Source organism: Eulemur rufifrons, chromosome 12 (assembly GCF_041146395.1).
Source record: "Eulemur rufifrons isolate Redbay chromosome 12, OSU_ERuf_1, whole genome shotgun sequence".
Lineage (NCBI taxonomy): Eukaryota > Metazoa > Chordata > Mammalia > Primates > Lemuridae > Eulemur > Eulemur rufifrons.
Window position 1 is genome coordinate 13,094,806 of NC_090994.1, and position 24,898 is coordinate 13,119,703.

General features: G+C 36.6%; 1 protein-coding gene across 9 annotated transcripts in view; it reads right to left on the reverse strand.

Annotated features, from left to right (window-relative positions):
• TUSC3 (tumor suppressor candidate 3) overlaps window positions 1-14,255 on the reverse strand; it is a 144,824-nt gene extending 130,569 nt beyond the window's left edge. For 8 of the 9 annotated variants that reach the window (XR_011235238.1, XR_011235237.1, XM_069485209.1 and 5 more), the window contains exon 1: window positions 13,807-14,112. Coding sequence is in view for 5 of the 9 variants with exons in the window: in XM_069485206.1 (XP_069341307.1) it covers window positions 13,807-13,944 (138 nt within the window). In the remaining 4 variants the exon portion in view is untranslated. Of the gene's footprint in view, window positions 1-13,806 lie in introns of all 9 variants that reach the window. The other variant, XM_069485205.1, reaches the window with a different exon arrangement.
• Window positions 14,256-24,898: the final 10,643 nt, after the last annotated feature.

Sequence of the window (24,898 nt, forward strand, 5' to 3'; positions counted from 1 at the left end):
ACCTTGTGCTGTTTGCTACTATTGTAAATAATAAACAAATACTTAGGTATACTTTGGGCAAGATGAAAGGCTAGGTTCTGTGCGAGATTTGAAGACAAATAAAAGATCTCATGTTAACATATTATAGAAGAATTTTAAAAAGTGCTATCATAGAACTAAGAGTGATTTAATACCTGGGGGCCAAGTAAAGAAACAATAAGTTAGGGAGAACATTTTTTTTAATTTAAAAAATATTAACTGCAGTGTTCTTTTGAAAATAAAGCTTCCCCTACTGCCCTGAAGTATTTTTCAGTTCTTTTATTAAAAGGAATAAGATGTTGCGAGTTCAAAGCCATCTTTGATCTAGCTCAACTCTAATTTTTACCTGCCAAGAGTACTGTAACCCAGAAAGATATGGTGGCGTAACCAAGATCACAGAGTTAAAAGTTAAAAGAGAGATGACTAGAACCTCTATTACAGATTACAAATTTGCTACAATCTTAGCCAAGAACACATTGAATAAAAGCCCCTCCTACTGGTCATTACTAAGTAAAGACCAATAAAGAACACAACACAAATTAAAAGAACAAAGTATGACTCATGTTAAAGCCAGGTAAACAAATAATATGCCTTCTCTGAGGCATATATGATGAAAAATGTGGTAAACTTAAAGCCAGATTATTGGTACTTGAGGCCCAGCTCTTTCCCTTACCAGCTGTGCTACCTTGGAACAAAAATCTTAAAACTTAGTTAGGTCTTCTCATCTTAAAATGGTAACAATAGCACCTGTGCAAAATAATCCTATGAGGAATAAATGAGATGATACTATACTTTTAAAATTGTGTTCCTCAAAACACCAACCACTGAAATTTGCTTCTGAGCTTCAGAAAACATACTTTGGATCTGATGATGAAAATATACTGACAATAAAACTGCTGTACCCCACCATGAGAGAGAGGCATATTATTAAAGAATGGCTATTTAATTCTATACTTTCGTCTAGACATTGAGGAAAGTATATTACGTGAACGCACTACTCTAAATATTCGAACTACCATCTTCTGATAATGCTGTCCAGAGAAGACATTAAGAATACATACCAATAAATTAGTTCAGAGGCTGAGTAATTTTTATTAATAGTTATCTTTGATATTCTCTATAATATTAATAAGCTCAATTTGCAAATGCAGTATCCATTGTTATGAAGCTTACAAAGATATACAAAGTGCCAACCATAAAAATTTTTTAAAAATATAAATATTTTAGGAGCTATCTACCTCCTCACAATCCACACATTCAGTAACCTACTACATTCTAGTTTCCAACTTAACACTGTAGTAGAACTAACTGTTCCCTGCTAAATCCAAAGGACTCTGCAGTTTTTATTTAACCTCTCAGAAGTCACCACTTGTCACTGTTGACCCGTTCTTGAAACACTCTCCTCCTGTGACATCCAAAATCTGCTGGGTTTCTTTCCAGCTCTCTGGCAGCACAGTCTGGGTATCTGGGTATCTTTTGCAAGCATACCTTCTGTAGCACACTGAAATATCTGTATCCTTGAGTGTTTTGCATTAGGTCCTCTATTTTTACTGTTTATACTCCAGCTAGGTGATTTTTATCCACCACCATGAATTCAATTCCCATTTATGTTAATGATTTCCAAATCCATTTTATCTTTAGCCCCGATCAAACCTCGATAACCATACTACTGCCTCTCAAATGTCTCAGTTTAGAGATTTCACACAGGCATCTCACACATTCTCAAAAGTGAACATGTATTTTCCTTCCAAAATCTTAGAATTTTCCCTTTACCAAGAAATGTAGTCATGATTCTTGTCTCCTTTTCCCTTATTCCACACACAATCAATTACCACGTACTGTCTAGTCTGGCTCTTAAATAGGTCTGAAATTCAGCTATTCTTCTTCATTCTCACTGCCACAACCAATTTCAAGTCATCATTACCTCTCACTTTGATTTCTGCAGTAACCTCTTGAGTAGATCATTGCCCTTCCTCCGATCTTGCACGCCCATCTAAGCTCTTCTCCACAGCATGGCCAGAGCAATCCTTCTAAATATAAAACTCATCTTGTCACCTCCAAGATAAAACCCTTCAGTTCTCCCCACTCTTTCAGGATCAAATCCAGGTTCTTTAACATGGCTTACAAGGGTCTTCAGGATTTGACTCTGGCTTTCATTCCAGCCTGAACCCATTACTCCTAAACTCTGTGTATTCTAAACTTAGCCATATCAAACTAGTTGGAGTTCTCTGAATCTGCTGCGCTTTTTCATACTGCTGGACCTTTACCAGTGCTATGTTCCTCTGACTCAAGCACTCTTCCTCTTCATTGGGCTGTCTCCTAAGGTTATCTCCTCAGTTTTCAGCTTACCCCAATGTGCTACCATAGCACCCAATATTTCCCACTTTATGCACTTCTCACACTACATTTTAATTGCCTGCTTTTCTGTGTGAAATCTCTCACTGGGCTATGAGTTGCAGGCTATATCAGGGATAACGGCTGTCTTAATCACTCTACCTCCAGCACAGTACCTACCTAATATGTAGTATTTACCAATAAATATTTGTTGGAAAAAGGAATGACAGATCACATTTTATAGAAACCTCAGTAACTTGGCCCTTTGTTCAGTAGCATGCGCCATATTTTAGGGAGAAGATACCCAGAAGTATTTTTATTGCTCATTCCAATAATATTATATTTAAAACCATCAAAAAGTATTAATACATGATATAAAAAGCATTTACAACATACTTAAATCAACAGCCAGACAGCAGTCATAAAACATAAAAGGCTCATCATCTACTTTGGGCTTCTGCTATGATTATAATGGCACAGACATCAAAAATAAAGAAGTCCCCATACTCAAGAAGTTTAGAAATAAATCAGTAAGACACAGTATAAAGTTCCCTGGAAATATCTACTTACTCTGTCATGATGGAACTTTATGAAAATGCAAAAAACAAAGATTCATCTATGTAGAGAAGTGCTATTAATATAAGTGTAACCTAACTTCATAGAAGTAACTTTGCAAGGAAAAGGAATACAGAAAAAAGGTAAACAGTACAATCAGCTCCCTCCCCAATCCCTTTTTAGATTTATATTTTGTACTTCTACTCTGTTGTAACATGTACCTTAAACACAAGAGACAGCAGTGATGACCATACTTAGGCAAATAACTTCTCTAAGTTGTCTATCATGAGTTACTGTGGTTATAACACCAGTGAATCACTTTGATAACTACTGCAGTATACAAAAGTAGCTTACTGTTTTAATTTGTGGTGCTGTAGATTAGGCATTTGAAACAGGCAAAAATAATGAGAGTGTAAATTTAATTGCTATTTGATAGTCAAATAAAAGAACTTAGCTCAGGCACAATTAGTTTTGGTTATTCCCTATGGATCATATAACTCAATTGTTGAAAAGTAATATTAGTTAGGCTTCTTTATGATAAGAAAGTTATAATCAAATCAAAGCAGAACTGTTACTATGAGTCAACTTCTAAGACAGAATATTGGCTTTGATGTACAGAAAAACTACCATAAATCATTCTACTTCCAAATTTCATATAATCTTAAAATCTAGAAAGGATCTAAGCAAATGTCTACTCTAGCAGTTTTTAACCTTTTTAGAAACTAATAAAAATTACAGATACATTAGAAAAATGTATTTATCCCATAAAACAAAAATGTACATAATTTCAGAGAACTAATGGGAAACTTCCTATTTTCACCAGGTTCACAAATCCTGATCTTATTCAACTCTCTCATTTTATACTTGAGGAAAAGTGATGTTCCAAAAGATTAAGTGACTTGCCCAAGAACACCAAGTTTGTATCAAAAAACTTACAAACCACAAGTCATTTTCTAGAACTAACTTTTATAAAAACCTTAACACTTTATAAGTTACCACTTTTATTTTACTTCATCTTCAAAACAACCATGGGCAAGTATTATTATCTGCAGTTTGTAAAGAAGGAAACTGTAGTCTAAACTGATAAAATATTTGCAAAGATAAACAATGGGGCTAGACTTCACATTATCTGCTTTTCACTCTAATTCCATTCTCTAACACTACCAAACCATAAAATAAGAAAAACAGAATAAAAGAGCAAATGAAAGAGAAAGGGAGAAAGACCAACTCAAATAATATACAATGTCATAGTCCTCAACTAAGGGCCAAAGAAAAGTGACAATTAAATCAATAGCAAGCAAAATAGAAGAGGAAACAGTGGTACTCTAATAATTTCTTACCCATCATTCTAGTATAAAGCCATGTAAGGGCCATGTCATAAAGGCTACGGGCAGTGAGGTTTCAAAAAAGGAGGAATTAGCCAACAACGTCAAATGCCATAGAAAAGTAAAGTAGCAAAGGTCCCCATTAGATCTGGAAATGAGGAAATCAATGGCAGCTTTCTCAAGAGCCAATTCAGTACCAGAATTTGTCAAATAGGAAAACTGAGTATTTTTTAAAACTTTTGTAATGCCAAATCAGTTTGTACTACCAGAAAAAAAAAAAAAAATCACTTTGAAAACATGACAAACAACCCATACCACATCCTGAGAATTCACTCACCAATATCAGCATCAAAGCTAACATTCATTAGGCACTTACTACATTTCAGGCATTATTTCAAGCTAAGCACTTTACAGTATTATCTCATTTAACACTCACAACTCTACAGGAGAGACGAGCAGACTATCTCCACTTTACAGATGAAGAAATTGTGGCTTAGTAAGATTAAGTAATTTGGTCAAAGTAACTTTTCTAAGCATTTACCAAGTGCAAGGCACTATGCTTCAATACAATGATATAGATATAAAAAACCAACCCTACTCCTCAAAGGGCTTATAAAGGGAATGACAAACAATAGACAACTCTGCACACAAGTGCTATAAAGATCCATCTATATGAGCACAAAGGAGGAGTACCTCATCCAAAATGGGGAAAAGGAGGTAACTCGCCTACGGTGATACAGAAGGAAGCATGTAAGAATGGTGAGATATAAAATAGGAGAGGTAGAAAAAGGCTCACTTAGAAAAGAAATTAAATAGCATGCAAAGAAGTTTGGACTGTGTCCTATAGGCCAATGGTATTTAAACAGCACTCCTCAAAGACTTGTCATTCTCTGGAGAAGTCTCGGATGATATCTTTAGCTGAGGTGGGAGGGCAGGGTGATGAAAAACTCACAAGTGGGTAAAAGTTTGAGACCTGAGTGAAACGTGCCCAGATTTCTGACCTCAGCAATATATATGTAAGAGTGATTTACTTAGTGTTGGGGATTATAAACAGAACAGTCTGGAGAAGAAAAATGGAACAGAACCTTACCCTCATACTTAATCCATGTAGTGTGTGTATATAAGTCTGGATGCTGCTTGTGACTTAGGCTCCCTTTAGCCTAATTTCATTTATTTAAATAGCTTCATAAAGAAACAGAAGACCTAATTTTATAAATTATATTCTCAAAGCAGGCAAGTTTAAGCAGTATTAATAGGCTTGTTTTACATCTGCCAAATCTTTAATCATTTTCTGGATTTAAAAAAGTGCCTTGAAGAGAAAGTTCCATGAAGGATCACGTCTGAAAGGGCAGAGGAAAGAACAGTGATAGTAATGAATAGTATGAGAGTGGTAAAGGGGCCGGAGGGACCCTGACAGCATAAAGTCTCAATAGCTGAGCATGGGAATATGGAAATATTATATCAACTTTGGTGTCAGGAAACCTTATTTTCTAGTCCCACCTTTGTTATTTGGCCTGAAAGCTGACTTTGCTGCACTAACATTCCATAATGCAGTATAAAAAACCACATTCTACAGCTACTATTCTCTCATGATATGCACTATGCTCCAACATCAAAGCATGTGACTCATGTAGCTGTCAGCGGGAAGCTAAGTTGAATTACAGTACCATCATAATAGTGTTAGACCTTGATTCAGCAACGCTTTCTCCCCATAAAGGCTCCAAGAGGAAAAACATACAGGAAACAATGGCAAGACACAGCCACTCTAGTTTCATGAATAAGAACAAAAACCTTTATTCCCCTTGAAAACTCTAGAAAACGTTGACCAATCAGCATTCCTTCCTCCTTAAGGGAGGTTCCGATCTTTCTTTTGCTTAGTCCTAATTCAAATGTTAACCAAAAGAACATTATTAAAATACGATCTTTTCAAAATAAAACTTAAATGTCTCCCTGTATTTTACTTAGTATGCTTCTAAAATGAAACCACCTACCAATCTATTAAAAGCACACACACAATAAAAGAAATAAGTACTTTTAAAAGCATTCACTACTATGGCACCGGTTCTTCAACAACAACAAAAAAACCATTCACACAGAAAACATATCCTATACTAAGGCAAAAATTATTCTTCCACTCTCTTCCTGGGCTAACAGCTTTTAAAGGACATATTAAATTTATTTCTCATCTTTTTTCTATAATCTTTTGGTTCACATAACATCTAAAAAGACAACTTCAATTCATACAATAAAAAGTTATTTCAATAAAAGGAACACATGGAAAAATTCACTTCCAAACACACACAGATGTTTTCTAATACTGATCACCTAGACTCAAGGATCAGGAAGGGCTACATATACCTAATTTAATATCTAATTCACAAATAGAGTTATATAGCTAGTTATTAAAACATAGAAAAGGAGAACTATGCAGTAAGACTGTAAATGTACACACTGTACACTCACGGGCAAAACCTTTAATTCAACAAGACTTCCCTTAGAATGCTTTTAGATACAAAAAAATCAGAAATCTAAATCAAAATGTCCTAAACAACAAGGAAGGTTATTAACTCACATAACAAGGAGTTCAGAGTTAGAGCAATTACAAGGCTAGCTAAGTCATGTCATCGAGTACCCATGTTCCTACTATTCTTCTGCTCTGGTTTTGCCCTCAGGCTTGTACTTCATGGTTACAAGATGGCTTCAGCAACTCAAGCATCCCATTGCCACATACATATCCAAAGACAGGAAGAAAAAACTTCCCTTCCTTGTATACTTTATAAAAAAAGAAGGAAACTCTCCAAAAAGTCCCAGGCACTGTATCATACGCTCACTCCTAAAACAATAATTTGCAAGATACTAGAATAATCACAATGATCTCTAATAAAAATTCTTGCTTGAGGCTGACAAGTGTCCCAGCTTTTCCCAATACTTAAACCAAACCAAACCAAGGTACTGTTAAGAAAGACAAAAGTTAGACAAACTAACCTGTCTGCCCTAACAGTCCACCATGCAAAGATGTAAAGATTATGTAACTGTCTTAGTCAGTTCCAGCTGCTATAACAAATTACCATAGACTCGGAGGGAGGCTTAAATAACAGAAAGTTATTTCTCAACAGTTCTGGAGGCTGGAAGTCTAAGATCAGAGTACCAGCCTGGTCCTGTTCTGGTGTGGGCTCTCTTCTGGGTTGCAGATTGCCCTCTTGTCAGCGTAGCCTCACATGGTGTAGTAAGAGAGAGCTCTTCGGGGTTCCTTTTATAAGGGCACTAATCCCATTCATGACCACTCCAACCTTAGGATCTAATCACCTTCCAAAGGCCCTACCTCTTAATACTTTCACATTCAAAGTTAGGATGTCAACCTATAAATTGGGGAGGACACAAACATTCAATCTGCTATAATAATCTAAGCGAAATGTCTAGCATCCTGTCAGCTCCATGGTTACCTGTTTTATTTTTCTTTTCCTGATATAATTTAAACCTTATTTTCAACTCCCAAGTTGGTTAAATTCATTAAGTTATAAGTTATACAATATTTCTTTCCATTAAAAATTTTATATGAAGATTCCACAGTTTATAATCAGTTTTGTACCCTAAATTTTACTGCTAAACTTATATGAACTAGTCAACGCTTTGCTCTGTTTCCAAGCAGAGAAGACTCTGTACCAAAATATTTCCAAAAGTTAAGTCAAATCATATAGACAACAATGTTAAGCCATCTGTAAAAAATATACTTCTAAAATAAATAACAAACATGTCCAGTAAATAAAATCAATGCCACAACTTATTTAATCTACACTAAGTGCCCTTTCCATTACATTCTCACGGTAACATGAAAGGCAAAGAAAACTTTTTTCACTTTTAAATGTCAAACTCGGTAGACACCTTTATATGATCAACCAAAACTTTAATAACAATAAATATGCCAGTACAGCCTTCCTTTTACTCTGAGCTTTTTTCACATGCCTTCGGGATGCTGTTCTGCGTTGAAATTTTTATCACAGATTTCAACACACTCTCTAAGTTTACTATTGATCTTTTTCGCTCCAAGGTTAAATAGAAATAAGGACGGGCACGCAGATAAATACTTATTATGAAAAAATCTATTATCCATTCTTGTGAATAACATTTTTGAAACTTTAATATTCAAACTAAATATTTATATATATGTTACATATGTTAGGGACAGGTGTAGCTGGGCAGCATTAACCACAGGAAAAGAGGAGGGGGGCAAAAAGAAGGAGATCAATGAGTGCTTAGAACCTAACCTGCAACAGCAGGAACTTGCAGTTAGGGACTTTTCCTGGCCAGGAGCATTCACAGAACCTAGTAACTCATGTTTAAAGGCGACCTTTTCCTCATTAACATGCAGTAACATGTTAAAAATCACACCCACTACCACCATGACAGTTTATAAATTCCATGGCAACCTCTGGAAGTGACCCTATAAGGACAGAATTGGGGAGGGCTCTTAGTTCTAAGAATTCTCCATCCTTTTCTCCAGAAAAGGTAATGAATATTCCACCCCCCATATAGCATATCATAAGACATAGACATAAAACCACAAGTGTGGTAAAACTTCAAGGTCTCCTCCACTCATGGAGATAGACCCATTTCCCCTCAGGAAACGGCCTTTCACTTTATGCTCCTGTGCTTGCAATAAAAGCTGCTTGTGTGGAAGTGTTAAGTGCCTGTCATCATTCCTGACTGGGGATTCCTCCACGCCAGGAGCCAAAGAACTGGGGCAACACCTCTAAAAAAATCCACCCTGAGATTTACCCATGTACAATAAGAGTAATTATATTTTTGTAAGATAAGAGATCCATGCATAACTCCCCAAGAAATTATGTGAAGCCAGCCTCCCCATGTACTGTCTATAAAGTACAGGTTAAAAACTACAAACATTTATTAAACTGGCAAGTGATTAGATAAAAAAATGAAGTTCTAGAATGTTAAAATTTGTTTTCCATAAAACAGCACTGTTAACAGCAATGAGAAAACAGATGGACCAGATGGCCAAGGGAAGGATTAAGAGTTTCCTTTCAGATATGCTCAATTTGAGAAGCTGCAGAAATCTTGCCCAATAAATAGAAATAAAAAGTTGACAGAGACTAGCAAAAATATTATCCATTTGTTGCACACATACACAATGTTATGTAACAAATACACATTTGTTCATCATCTACCAGGTTTCCAGTAGGGGATCACAGAACTCCTACCCTTAGCCAAAGGCAACTTTTCTATCCTGGTAACATCAGCATGATCCTCCAGGGGCGGTTCTTATGGAAATAAGCAATCACCAGATGGTTTGATATGACAAATAAACCCTGGAGATCCCTGAAGTAACCAGCAACAGTCATGGGCATAACAAATCACACTCACATCTAAAATCATTGACTATTCAGGGCTAAAGGGAAAGAGAATGAAAAAGTAAATGTGGCAAAAGGTTGAGTTATTAATATGTGGCTCGGGTAACATTTCCACTCATTCTCTTTCTCTGTACCTTACGTGTTGAACAGGGTACATATATGGAACGGAACATGCTGGTGGTGAATGTATGTGGAGAAAAAATCCTGAAAACATTCCCTTTTGGCAAAGTTCCTATCTCTTGGAGAGAGAATTCTTCAAGGGTTTCTACACAACTGGCAAGTGGAAGGACTGACCTGTTCTGGACCAAGGATGTTTGTATAGCACATAGCCATGGAAAATAGACTCCTCCTCCAGAAAAATGGGCATGTTTGTTTACTTTCGAGTTTAATAAAGGTAAGGTCTCCCTCTACGGCAGAGGCCAAACAAGTTTATTTTAAAAGATCTGAGTTCCCTAAATTCAAAGCTCCTCTGCTGCAATGCAACTCACTACATGTGCGGGCATCATCTGGCCCTTTTCATGTTGCTCTGTGGGAACTGAAGCTCAAAGAACCAGTGCAAATGCTGATACTCTGGCAATTCTATGCTGTGAGTAATAAACTATCTTCATCTGTGACACAGGAATCCCATGTCTTCTGCCACCATCCGTGACACTGTGGCAGACATGACAAGCAGCTTTGGCTATTCTAGATAAGACCTGTCATTTCCAATCACTCTCCAAGGGGTTATCATACACATAATCTAACCTAAATGAAACTGCCTAACATCTGTATCATCTGTGTATATGTATATACATATTAATATATAATTACCATGCATTTTTATACTATGTTTGCAAACTTTTTCTTCCCCATAGGTTCTTTGCTTAAAGGCAATATCCATCCATTGCTTACCTCCATCCTTTCTCTTTTCATCATTTGCTAAGACAGTAAAGTTTGTTTCACATTTGTGCCACAAAAAATAATTGGATATTATACATCTCCGTGTAAAATGTGCCTAAAAACATTAATGACATAGACGTTACATCAAAGGCAATAGAAATATATTTCATTTAGGCAAACATTTTACTTCTTAGAAAATCTTTATGAGCTGTTCAATTTTTCATATACCATACTCATTGTTACCTACATATCATGGCCTATTAGCTAATCACATTCTTTGCAGATAGGATAAATTATTATATCAGCTGCTTTTGATGGTGGCAAAGTCAAAAAGTATACTGAAAATCATTACAGAATTTGAGCTCTAAAAGAGCTCAACATTATCAGAAGAGATTATAAATTTAAATGAAGCTGATTAACTGATAAGTGTTAATGATGTAAAAAATAGAGACAGTCAAAATAAAAGCAAAATGCACTAGATATGAATATGCAAATAATATACTACTAAGAAGCCAAAATCTCTCACAAACTCACATTGCTTAACATGACTGAGGATTCAAAAATTAGTATTAATGACAATATTCAATTTCATTAAAGAAAGTCACTATGAAAATCTCCAGTCTTCTTTGCCTATTAACTATTTCTCTTGACTACATTCTCAAACAGAGAGTATGGCCAAACTAATTATTTTTAAAGAATGAAAATGTCTTAATGAAGCAGCATGTGTGTGTAAAAATAAGCATATACATAATACACATACACATGCACACATACACAAATCCACAGAGTATCACCAATTCTATGATGCAAAATCTCCCCCTGGGAAATTCTCAAACAACTTAAGAGAGTTTGGAATTCTCAGTGTTTCATAATAAGTAACAGATAATTTATTCTAGAGCCCATACAATTTACTATTATGAAGTTCATTTATTTGGCAAAAAAAATTCAATTAAAAAATCTTACCACATTTTAGAATCTCATCATACTGCTAATGTTTTCATTTAAATGACGAATTCAAAGTAACAGCTACCACTTAGTGATCATTTGTTATATTCTAGGCATTGCATTAAGCACTTTATATAAATAGTCTTATTTAATCCCAACAATAACCCTCAGATGTAAGTACTATATCTGTATTTTAAAACAAGGGAACTAAAATTCAGGGAGGTTAAGTGGTTTACCTGATGTCACACAATTAGACAGAGGCTGAGGTGTAACTGGACCATCTCTCTGACTCTAAAACTCATGGTGGTAACTACAGTTGCCACAAGCGTTACTTCCTTTAAAGAAAGGAATGTTCATTCCTGACTCCAGGCTCAACTTTAGACTTCAGTTTGACTTCCCCAGAAAGAAGGAAAACACGCTCATGCCAAGTCAACAGCTCTGGTACACATGTCAGTAATATTTATTGTGGTAAATTAAGTTCCAAATGCTGTACTTTCTGGTTCACTGGTGTCAAATCTTATACAGGGCATCAGCTTCTAAAGTCAGCAAGCAAGAAAGAAACCATATATGGTCAAAATAACCCCAGGCTACCATTACAGAAGGGCCACACTGGTCACCAACCATTTCTCATTATTTCCAATATGGAATGTTTCTTTTCCAATATTGGAAGAGATCACAGTTTGTGAACTGAGTACCAGATATGGAACTGGCCTATATTTCAGAGATATGCATGTTCATTGAAGTATCAAAATTTCAACTATTTTAAGTTTTCATGTGCACACTATAACAACAACATATGTTAGTATCAGTCTCTCCTGCTTACACCAAAGAAAAGTAATTTTGATAACACCTTTTTTAAATCCTCAACAATGTTCACCATAATTTTTCATTTTTTTAAAATATCTTCTGTACAATATTTTAATAGGAACAGATATTATTGTAATTTAATTATATTAAATTAACATTTCCACATATTACAGTAGTCTTACAATTGGAGATATTCAGATGCTATGAACATGTACACTTTTTAGATTTTTTTCTACCTTCGATTTAAAGGTAGTGTAGTCAGTGATCTTCCTAAGAGATAAAACATTAGAATTTCCATGGAGTTCCTCATAGTCTTTTACTGCCCTCTGCCTTGGTAATCCACAACAAACTATCTACTTTTCAATCTCTACCCTTCTCATGAACAACTATGTAATCTAAAACTCTTGGAATATGGTATATAAATGCCAAGTGCTAGAAAATATCTTTAATTTATATTTGTAAACACAATTTTAATTTAACAATGGTTCTTCTCTAAATCCCTTACCAGAATTCCACCAAGAACTTTATATGGCCTACTTTCATCGTTAAAAAAAGCTAAAGAGAAGGACAGTAGTTAATATTGAATGCACGGTTGTCCAAGGCAAAGAATAAAGAGAGAATCAAAATTACTTTGCAGGTGAGGCCATTCTGAGAATCAAAATTACTTTGCAGGTGAAGCTATTTTTTCACTCCCTCCCATCAGCTATTACGATAATTTTGGTAATACCTTAAACCTGACTCAGATTTTGAGCCACGGGTACGTGTATAACTTCACCAGGAAAAACCATCTTGAATTATATAAGCACAGTACTCTCACCAAAACGGTCCACAATTAGAAATCTTGGCCATATTCCCAAAATAAATTTTTTTCTGAAGCTGCTAGATCAACTACCCATGATGGATAACTGAAATTCACCAGTAACTATGCAACTACCTTAAATACCTACGACTACTTTAAATACAGTCACTTCAAATCTCACCTTAAGCAAAATCAATGGTAGGACTAAAATTGAAATCAGGTGGTCTGAACTTCAGAAAAGATTTGCATAACAACGTAAGGTTATTCTCACAAGTGAGTGCAACATAAACAGTTTTTAAAATGTATAACTAAAAATACAGAATAACTTAAAACACACTTTCAGTGTTCTGTTGCCTCTTGAATAACGAAGGAAGCAGAGTAAGAAAATAAGGAAGAAATGATTTCTGTAGGTTTACAAATACTAACGAAGAGTATGTTCACATCCAACACACCCCTTTTAGTGACACAAGTGCCCGAAGCTCCGCCTCCAGCTGAGGGTCAAAACGCCCAGGGTCTGAAAGATGCGAGGCGCCCTGACTCAAGAATCAAGTGAACGCTTCCTGGTTTTTCACGTCAAGACTGGGCGAACTCCACGTAGGAGGCTGTGGAGCCCACGTGAAACGCCCAAGGGCCTCCCACCCCCGCGGCTCCCGCCCGGCGTCCGCCATCGCCCACGCCCGCGGCCCGGCTGCCTAGCAACGCAGCGAGGCTGTCTAGCAACGCAGCCCGCCCCAGCCCGCCCTGGCCCACAGGAGACCGCCAAGGGGATTCATTCTACCTCTTTTTTCTTCTGTCCTCCCCCGAGCTGGATGCAGAGAAGCAGCAGGAGGAGGAGGAAAGGAAAGCTCCCGGTGGGCAGGTACCGCAGCCGCCGCCCCGCCTGCCTCCGGCGTGAAGGAGCGCCCCTGGCACCCATGGCTGCAGGGCAGTGTCTCCTCCACGCGCGGTAACCGTGCGCGCCCAGCTCCTACCGCGCTCCACACCTGCCAGGCCAGCCTCCGGGAGCCCCCTGGCTGGGCCCTCGGGGGTGGCAGCGGCGTCGGGAGGCACCCGGGCAGCAGCCGAGGACGCAGAGGAGGAGACTGACAGAGCATCCGGTTCACCGGGAGAGGGACCTGGAAAGGCGCGGGATGGGGCAGGAAGTGGGCGTGGCGACGGAGCCGGGGCTCCTGGGCGCGGCGTGCGCTCTGCCCGGAGCTTCTCTCCGAAGCTTTCCCGAGACCCGCGGCTCTCCCGCTCACTGACTTTAATCGAAGGCTGTTCTGCTACTAAAACCGTTACTAGGTCCCAGGAAAAGGCGAGGACGCTGTTAGTCCAACCCTTCACCTGGAGCCTTGGTCAGAGCTAATTGTCGTTTTGGGTGATAAAGGAGAGCTTTGAGGAATAAGAAAGAACCTGGTTCCTGTAGCCACCTGCAGTCTCCACTCGCGTTGGGACTTTGTTAGGGGCACAGCTGTGTCTCCTGCTGAGCCCTCTGAAGCCATCCATCTAACGTACTCCAGAGCTCCCTGGATTCCTAGAAGCCGCTCCACAACTTAACAGCTGTTCCTTCCAGTCCCAATTGAGGGACCTGGGGCGCCAACCTAGATTCTACTTCACTCGTTCATTCATTCAGCATTGATGGAATGCCAGAGTGCAGAGCACTATCCTAGCTATATTTTACATTTGAATGCAAAAGTGAATAGGCCATAATGCAACTCCTGTTCTATATGTATTTTAAGAACAATAGCTACAGACCGTGTATTTAGCATTTGATATGGGACTGGTACTGTTCTTTTAAAGGATCACGTGTACCCTTTTTATTCCTCTACCTCAAGATTTCTTCATTTGTGCCACGAACACTTTTGATGAGCTGATGAAGCCTATAGACGCAGTCTTCAAATAGTGCATTATCTTAAGTGAAATAACTCAGAAACAAAAATACTGCATGTCCTCACCAGTGGAAGCTAAATGTGTAACACATGGGCAGAGAGTGTGGCATAATTGACGTCGAAGACTCAGGAAGTAGAAGGGGTGTGAGGGATAAAAAAAATTACCTAATGGGTACAATGTACATCATTCAGGTGATGGTTACACTAAGAGCCCAGACTTCACTACTACACGATATACCCACATGACAAAACTGCACTTGTACCCCTTAAATTCATACAAATAAGTACAAATTTCTAAGTGCATGAAATTAAATGTATAGGATTACTAGGGAATTAACTATAATGAAATACCATTATCAAAATTAAAACAATTCACCTCTTTTCTCATGTTGATCAGTAAACATTTAAATTTTGGGAATACTGGAAAGCAGTGTGAATGTGAGAACCACAGTGTAAACATTGAGACTTCACAGTGTGATTATGATTAACCAAGATGCACAGAACTGTAGGATGGTTGGCCAACTGACTGACATCAAGTGTGAATAAATTTTGCAATTGCATGCAATATACTGGCATTTCTAATAAATATGTTAATTTTGAAGTAGTGATGATCACAGTATTTCAAGATATCCGCAACAACTGTACTGTGATATGAAAATATCTGTCATTTCTTTAAGAAACAAAGCCCTGGGTACTGCTAATACTACTGTGGTCTGTTCCCTGCCTTTATAATTGAAGGAAGCTCTAAATTTTTGTGAGAGGTTAATAGAAATAAGGTGGTAATTTTTTCAACACAAGGTTCACAGATGCTAAAATTCTGTGGACTCCACATTAAGAATTCTTGCTCCACAACAACCCTAACAGGTAGGTTCTTGTATAACAATTTTCAGAAAAAGAAATTTAGTCCCAGAAAATCAAATTCAAACTTGTAAATCTAGAAAAGGGTAAAGAAGGAATTTGAACATTGGCAGTTTGGTTCCACAGCCATGTTTATGCTACACCGCCTTTGTTAAAGGAATTTACAAATAAATCTCTTTCGTCTCCCAGGCTTTTGATTTCCCACTATTATGTGAGCATTTTGCCCACATTAATTATCGCTCCTGTTAAAAGAAAAATTTTAGACAAATTTAACAGAGTTTATTTGAGCAAAGAATGATTCAAAATCTGGCAAGACTCTGAACCAGAAGAGGTTCAGAAAGCTCAGCTGCAGCAATGTAGCAGGGAGCTTCTGCAGCTGAACAGGGAAGCAGGAAAAAGAAATTACCTGATTGACTATAACTAGGTATTTGCCTTATTTAGGCATGGTGTGATAAGTCATTTGCCTTATTTGGATATGGTGTGATGAGTGGTCCCTAGTTGTAAAACCAACTGGCTGGTTGACTGTTTGTGATTGGCTGAGGCTCACTGTTTATTTTTTTGTTTTGTTTTGTTTTCCAAGTCAGTTAGGACAACTGTTTCCAGTTAAGTTTTGGAGTCCTTACATAAGACCTCCAGATACAGAAACAACCCCAGGCTGATGGACCTCCTGCTTATTTTGCTTTAACACTCCCAAAAGAATAGATGCTTGCTTTTTCCTTGAGACTTGTGAAAATGGCCTTGACTTTTGTCTATTTCCAAATAGACAAAGTAATAGACAAGAGTAAATTTATGATTTATATCTGCTGAACATTTACATCTAGATATACTCAACATAACCAAAATCCATCACCTTCTCCTTTCTCTCCCAAACTGAATTTCTTTATTGTAATTAATGGTACCACCATCCTTCCAACTACCAATTTGGAGAGCCTCGGAGCTGCATTTCATTTTCCTCATTTGCTCCAACAATGCTGCCATCCATATTCAGTTTCCAAGTTACCCTCCTCCCTCTACAGAGTCTTAGGAATTTGTTTTCCTTTTGTCCATTTTGTAACTCTAGCATTCATTAGAAAGACATGAGATATCATTATTAGCTGATCCTCCTTCCCTTGATTATAATCTTAAACAGCCTCTTCTATAATACCAGCATAATCCAAGGCTTCTTAATCCTACCTTCCTGCAATCTATTCTTGGTAAAGCAGCTAGAGTGATCCCTTTAATACATAAATCAGTGCAAAGTATATTCTCTCTCCTCACCAGAAAAAACAAAGTCTTCCATACCGTCAGGACCTTACATTACCTTACACTTGGCCACCTTTCCAATTTCATTTCCTATTTTTCTTCTTTCCCATGCTGTTCCAGCAAGGCTAGCTGTCTTGTTTTCCCTAAAGATGCCATGCACGCTTTGTAACCCTTTTTACCTAGACAGAAGTTCACATAGTGTACTTCATCACTTTATTCAAAGCAATGCTCAGATATCCTAAGACGTTATCTACTAATGTCTGAAACCACCCGCATCTAAAAAATAAATTCCTTACCCTTTACACACACACTTCTTAACTTTTAATAGTACTGGCACTTTGTTGATGTTATGTTGTCTCCACCATTAGGATGCAAGCTCCACGGGACTGGGGCTGTGTATCCATATTGTCTAGAGTACTGCCTGCTCTGTTTATTATAGCATCCATCACTAACTGCCATTATGCTATTGTATTCATTTGTCTGTCTTTCCCCATTAGAATGTAAACTTTAGGATGGTGGGGATGTTGTTTTCTTCATTTTTGAATCCACACTACACAGAAGAGAGCGCTCATTGAATGGATGCAGCCAGCCATTCTCGGTTTATTCCCTAAAGCACAGCACTAATCATGTCACTCTCTTTATTGCAATGATTTTCAGTGGCTCCCCACTAGGTTCAAAAGGAGGTCCAAACTCTTAAAAATGGTTTACAACCAACTCAAACTCTTTACCGTTGCTCTAAACATAAGCCTTCAAATTGGAGGGCACAAAGACTTTATAAGAACTATGCAGGCACAAATGATTTTAAGAGAATTGATTTCCAGAAGCTAAACTACCCTGTGTACTATCCTAAAATTGATTGGCTTGAAAAATTGCCTGAGGTGAAGGTTGAATGTTAACTGGCTCTCCTTCTCCTTGTACACCTTTCTTTGCACAATTATCATCTCTTCTTTGCAAAAGAAAGGTGTATCCTGCAGCCACCCTGAGTGGTCCGCTAAGGTGTGCTGCCTTCAATGGATCTAAACGTTTCCATAGCACCAAACAAAAGGACAGTTCTGTGTACGTGTGTTGCTGTTGAAAGAGTGATTCTACTGACAGAGCAAAAAATGCTTTTGCTAAATAGGGGTTTCCAGTTTTCTGTTTTCAATAAAATTTAAAAAGGACATAATCCAGTTGTGAGCTATAGATCATTAAAAATAGTTGTAAAGGTAGATTAGTGTTTAATTTTTGGCACAGTATTCAAAAGGAGTTCAAAGAATTGAGTGATGTGATTTAAAAAACCCTTCTATTCCTGTCTACTTATTATGAACACAGCTTCTTAGCACTTAAAGAAAAAATTAAAATAAGAATAAAGTGTTGCTGTTATCTCATCCTAGCAACAAGTAACACATCCACAAAGACACGAATTGAAAAAAAACTTCATTATCTCTATAAGTAATGCTTTTCCAATACAACTTTGCTTTCTATGTTAATAATATTTTTTCAAATTTGTAATACAGTTGACCCTTAAATAACAAGAGTTTGAAATGTGCAGGTCCACTAATATGTGGATTGTTTTCAATAACTATATTAAAAAAATTTTTTGAGATTTGTGACAATTTGAAAAAACTCGCAGATGAACCACATAGCCTAGAAATATCAAAAAAATTAAGAAAAAGTTAGATATGTCATGAATGCATAAAATAAATGTAGATACTAGTCTATTTTATCATTTACTACCATAAAATATACAGAAATCTATTATAAAAAGTTAAATTTTATCAAAACTTACATACACAAACTTGTGCATGGCACCGTTCAAAGTTGAAAGAAATGCAAACAACTGTAGCAATGCAATAGTAAATCATAACCACATAAAATTAACTGTAGTATGTACCGTACTACTGTAATAACTTTGCAGCCACCTCCTGTTGCTATTGAAGTGAGCTCAAGTATTGTGACTTTCCACTTAAAATGCTGTGTGACGCTTATCATCTCCACATGAGCAGCTCATCTCTCCAATAAATTGCATATTGCGCTAAAAAGTGATCTCTTATGGTTCTCTTGTATTTTTTATAGTGTTTAGTGAAATGCTGTAAACCTTGAATAACACCATGGGACCCATACAAAGTGCCATTAGTGATGCTTGAAGTGCTCCCAAGAAGCAAAGTTATGACATTAAGAGAAAAAGTTGAATTGCTTGCTATGTACCATAGATTGAGGTCTGCAGCTGTGGTTGCCTGTCGTTTCAGACCAACGATTCATCTTGTAAACAATACATAGTTGTAATCAGTATCCATAAATACAGTACACTACTGTAAATGTATTTTCTCTTCCTTATGTTTTTCTTAATAACATTTTCTTTAGCTTACTTTATTGTAAGAATACAGTATATAATACATATAACATATAAAATATGTGTTAATTGACTGTTACTGGTAAGGCTACCTGTCAACAAGAAGCTATTAGTAGTTACATTCTGGGGGAGTCAAAAGTTATATGTAGATTATCAAAAGCACAAAGATCAGTGCCCCTAACCTCTGTGTTGTTCAAGGGTTAACTGTATATGACATTTTGGTCCACTGGGTACTAATAATAACTGTAATGATAATTTAATCCAAAAAAATTTTAATATAACCTTACAGTCACAAGAAGTTTATTTAAATCAATTTTCAATTTACACAACTTTGTGTTGCAGAAAAGAATGATTAGGAGATCAATAAAAGACTTTCAAGCATAAAAAAAATTAGCATAAAATTTTATTGGATTACATTGCTGGTGAGAGAGTAAATTGGTTCAACCATCTTGAAAAACTGTTTGGCAGTATCTACTGTGAACTATGAACTCCCAAGAATTTGCCCAAACAGGGTGCTAAGAAACTTGACCAAATTTAGCCTGGCTTTCACTTGCAGCAGGCTGTGTCCCCAAGGTAACCCCAACACCCATGCTGAGTTTTTGCTCAAGAAAACACAATGTTGGCCAGGCATGGTGGCTCATGCCTGTAATCCTAGCACTCTGGGAGGCCGAGGCAGGAGAATTGCTTGAGCTCAGGAGTTCCAGACCAGCATGAGCAAGAGCAAGACCCCGTCTCTACTATAAATAGAAAGAAATTAGGCAAACAACTAAAAATAGAAAAAATTAGCCGGGGATGGTGGTGCGTGCCTGTAGTCCTAGCTACCTGGGAGGCTGAGGCAGGAGGATCGCTTGAGCCCAAGAGTTTGAGGTTGCTGTGAGCTAGGTTGATGCCACGGTTCTCTAGCCCAGGCAAGAGAGTGAGGCTCTGTCTCAAAAAAAAATAAATAAATCAATCAATAAAATAAAAAATTAAAAAAAAAAAGAAAACACAGTGCTGCCAAAGATATTGCCAAATCATTTTCAGTAATTTTTCACTTACCTCCTTCTGTAATTTTCCATTTCCTCATAGACCCCTAGTCTCTTTTTTGTTTCCCCTTTTTCACTTTCCATAGCCCCTTTTTGTTCCCTCTCTATTCTCCCTTTAAAAGCCTCAGTAACTTTTGTCTTGAGTTGAGCTCGATTTGTACTGGCGTGTCCCCCCTCCTGATGTAGTCTTCATAAACTCTGCCTTGCCATCTTTAACAAGCACCTACTGCTGTTTTTTCTTTGATACTACAAAAATTGAATGTGTCTACCTATGACCAAGTACTTCTATATGGACATATATTTACCAAATGACATGTACAAATGTGTATAATGGCTTTATCCAGAAAAGCCCAAACTGGAAAGAGACCAAATATCCATCAACAGTAGAACAAACAATTTGTGATGTAGCCATATTATACGTAAATAACAATGCACTAACTACATCTATACATAACAACATAAGTGAATCTTACAACAAAAGAATCCAGAGGCAAAACTAATGAATAGTGTTAGAAGTCAGGAAAGTGGTTACACTTGGGCTGAGGTAACAGTGACTAGAATAGAGCCCAAAAAAAGATTCTGGAATGTTACAAATATTCTAGGATCTATTTCGTGATCTGGGGGCTGGTTACTACATGAGTGCACATTCTTTGTGAAAATTTATCAAGTCATAAACGTATGACTTATATATATGCTATATTTGAATGTCAAATTTATTTTTTAGTAAAGAACTTCATAAGAAGTATATTTTTAAAATCCCATGGATGCAATGGAATGAAAATATAAGTTCAGGGGAATAAAGAGATAATGTAACATACATAACTGTAAAAAGAGCTCCTTCTTGTTCTTCGGTTTTTTTCATGGATAACAATGGCTATCATTTCCATTCCTTTAGAAATATTTAAAAGAATGCTGTGACAGTTTTATTTTTTAAATGTCAATATTTATAACTTGAATGGAAATTTTATTCTTTGTAACTACTTAGAATAATGATGAAGACTTTTACATGTTTACTTTAAAATGTACAAAGGGATATTTCATTTTCCATATTCTTTAAGAGGGATTAACTGTGGCTAGTGCAATGGAGGAAATGAATATTTAATTTTATTTAATTTTAATTAATTTAAATAGCCACAGTGGCTATCATAGTAGTTGGTACTATACTGAACAGTCTAAGGCCTTAAAGCTTAAAGTTAGTTAAAAACCTGGAATATAATTTTAGTTAAGACAGTAAGTCTTTATGACTGGTATATTGTAAGAATTTTATAAAATTTAACCTTTTAAAAAGATACCCATTTTTATCATTCTATTTATGTGAACATGTTTTTATATACTTTAAAACATTTTTAAAAAGTCATAGGAAGAGTGATTATTTACTTCATTTATGAAACCCTTTAGGAAATTTAAACCATGAGAAATATAATCCTGGTCTTGTATAAATTTAATATTGTGCTGATATTTTTATTAGTATTAATATATTGCAAAGTGAATTCTACAGACTGTTTAAATGATGCCAAAAGTTATTCTCTTATCCTGGAACTAAGTCCTTTTCTTTTTGTCTCATAATTGAATTAATAGTAATAAAGCCTGTTATATACCTTGTACATGCACTTTTCAGCTTCCACAACTTTTTAAAATCAAATAAAACACAATAATATTTTTCTCTTTTAAGCAATTTTCAACATTTACACTAGATAGCCCCAGAATACATGTATACTAACGAAATGATTTTTCTGATCTGTTATTCTTTAAAATTTCCCAAGCACCAGAAAAAGAGAGGGACAAGAACAGAAACGGAAAAAAAGAAGTAAGAAGGAGACAAGTTCATATAAATATTAAATTATCACTGCAATGAGCTAATTATTTCCTACCTGCAAGGAGAGAAAAGAAAGTTAAGGCACATTTTGACATATACTCACAAAAAGGAGGCAGAGTCCTTAATAATTGTATCAAGCCATACGATTAGAAAGCTAGGAATTATTGGTCCCTGAAACAAAATGGAAGTGGCATCTTCTACATGAAATAATCTCTTTTATAGACAAACAAGACAATCTCATGAATGTTTCTTCCCCTTTACTTTGAATGTAACTCTCCAACCAACATCTTGTTAATGTCAAAGTTTCCCCCCAGTAGTCACTATTATTCAAAATTGTCTCTGGGAAATGTCACCAGTCAGAGGGTAAGTGTATGTTATATTTAGAAAACAGAGAGGAAACCAATGTTTGACCTGAAAGAGGTGCAGTTTTAGGTTGAGAAGACCCTGTGAGAACTCCACAAGGTTGGTACTAGTGAACCTTTTGTCTCTGGAACTTGGCCAAAGGCTAACTGAACCTGACCAGGGGCCAGATAAAACCCCCTGACTCTGGGAAGATAAAACTAAATAAATCATTTCTTGCAAGACTGAGAGGGAAGTCCTCATAAGGTTTTGAAATGGTGACCATGGGTAACTTTTATCCAAAGAACAGCAGCCTACCGATATTTTCTGAACTTCTCCTTCCTCAGCACTGGCTCAAAGATGGTCTCAGGCCTATGTCCAGTCTCACCTAATAGACATATCTTCATATAGACAAGACACTAAATAGGTAGACCATAGAAATGAGTACTTCAAGGACAGAAAAAAATTTCACCAAGAAGCAATATAAATCTGATCAGATAACCAAAAAGTCCCAGGAGAACATATGCCTAGGTAAATAAACAAAACAAAATAAATCCAATGCTGAAGAGTCACAGTGAAATATGAATCAGTGCTTTACTCAGAGTGAAACTTACCTCTTATCCATGGCCTGTTTAAATACTTGGACAAGTAGAGATTCCAAGGGGCCTCCAATGTGTGCATTATTACAGTCTAGTTAGTGTCCTGCTCCAACAATAAGAGTCTCACCTGATCCTTGGTGGAAACTCCATTTCTGTTAATATCCTCCAGCCAAAGACCATGAGGAACACACCTAAAGTCGAACCAAGTTGGCTTTGTTGGTTCATTGCAGCAAAGAAGATAGCACACCATAAGGAACTGTGAAGAGTCTCAGCAAGAGAGTGTTAGAAGGGGTTTGTTATAGGATTTCAGCTGCTTTTAGATGTTTTCAGGAGGATTCAAAGAAGTGTGGTTTTGCTGGATTAGAAGATGTCAGAATTGGGAAATTCTAGGGTAGGTTATTTTAATAATTTTTATCTAGAAGGTTGGGGAAACAAAGTGAAACTAAAGCTAAAATTGATCAAAAAGGACCAGTCACTTTGTATTAGCTGAGAGAGGTGGATGATTGGTCATTTTTGTTGTTTGGACAGTGCTCTTGCTTTTGTTTGTGCTCCAAAAAGATCATGGAAGGTATTTATTTTAGTCTTGCTCTGCCATGGCACATAGTGATCTTGTCTGATGTTAGCATTCTTTGACATATTTTTATAGTGTTCTGTTTGTTAGAGAACAGTTGTTAGGGCTACACCATCTTCAAGCTGACAAGAGTCAGGGGTTGATTAGTTTTTTCTCATACTGGGCAAAATGACCTTTACTTCCTAATAAAAATAATCAAAGGATTCTTATGAGAATTAAATTAAACAATACATATAAAGCAATTATTACAAAGCTCAGAACAGATACACAATAAATATTTGCCAGTGTCATCATTATTAGCATTTACCATTGCGTTGAAATTATGTTTGTTTTCCTCCTGCTAGGTGGTAAACACTTTGTGGAGAAGGACTGTGCTTTATTTATCATTATACTCCCTGCATCAATCACAGTATAATGTCCAGAGCATGGGCTCGGGAGCTGTACTCTTTGTTCTATCTCTTAGAAGCTTTGTGACCTCAGGCAAATTACTTCACGTCTCTGTGCCTCAGTTTCTTTAATTGTAAAATAAGTATCATTATACTGTGAAGATGAAATAAGTGAATATATGCAAGTGTTTATAACAGTGTCTAATACATTGTAAAGGCTATATATTAACTCTCATTATGTTAATAGGTGCTCAAGAAATATTTAACTGAATTCCAAACATGAACTCATTCACTGTGCCAGACACTGGGGTAAATACAGGAGTAGCTACAAGAAAGAAATAATAGGCAAAGTCCTTATTCGAGAAAACGTACAGCATGTTTCCTTTAGAGGAATGAGTAATCAGTGGCCTGTCAAAATGTCCCTTTGATGGCTCTATGGACAATACATTATCAGGGAGCAAAGATGTGAGCAGAGCCTTTAGCCCCACATTCCTAGTACTGTATATGATGTTAATACAGGAGTATAAAAGCTTTTTCCCCCAGAACTATTATACAGATGCCAACATGTATCATACAGAGGAAATTATAAGGGGAAAAACCTCAAAGCTCCAAAAAACACAATTTGAAAACCATTGGTTGGAAATATCAGGCAATATTTAATCTTACCTGCCTTTTCTCATTTTTCTAAACGTATTAATATGTTAGTATATCTAAGTTATGTTAGTATTTGCCAAACAGTTGGCTATTAAACAAACAAATTTTCTAAAATGAGTACTTTCTAGAAATATTTTAAAGTTGATTTTGTATCTCATAATAAATTTAATTCGATTA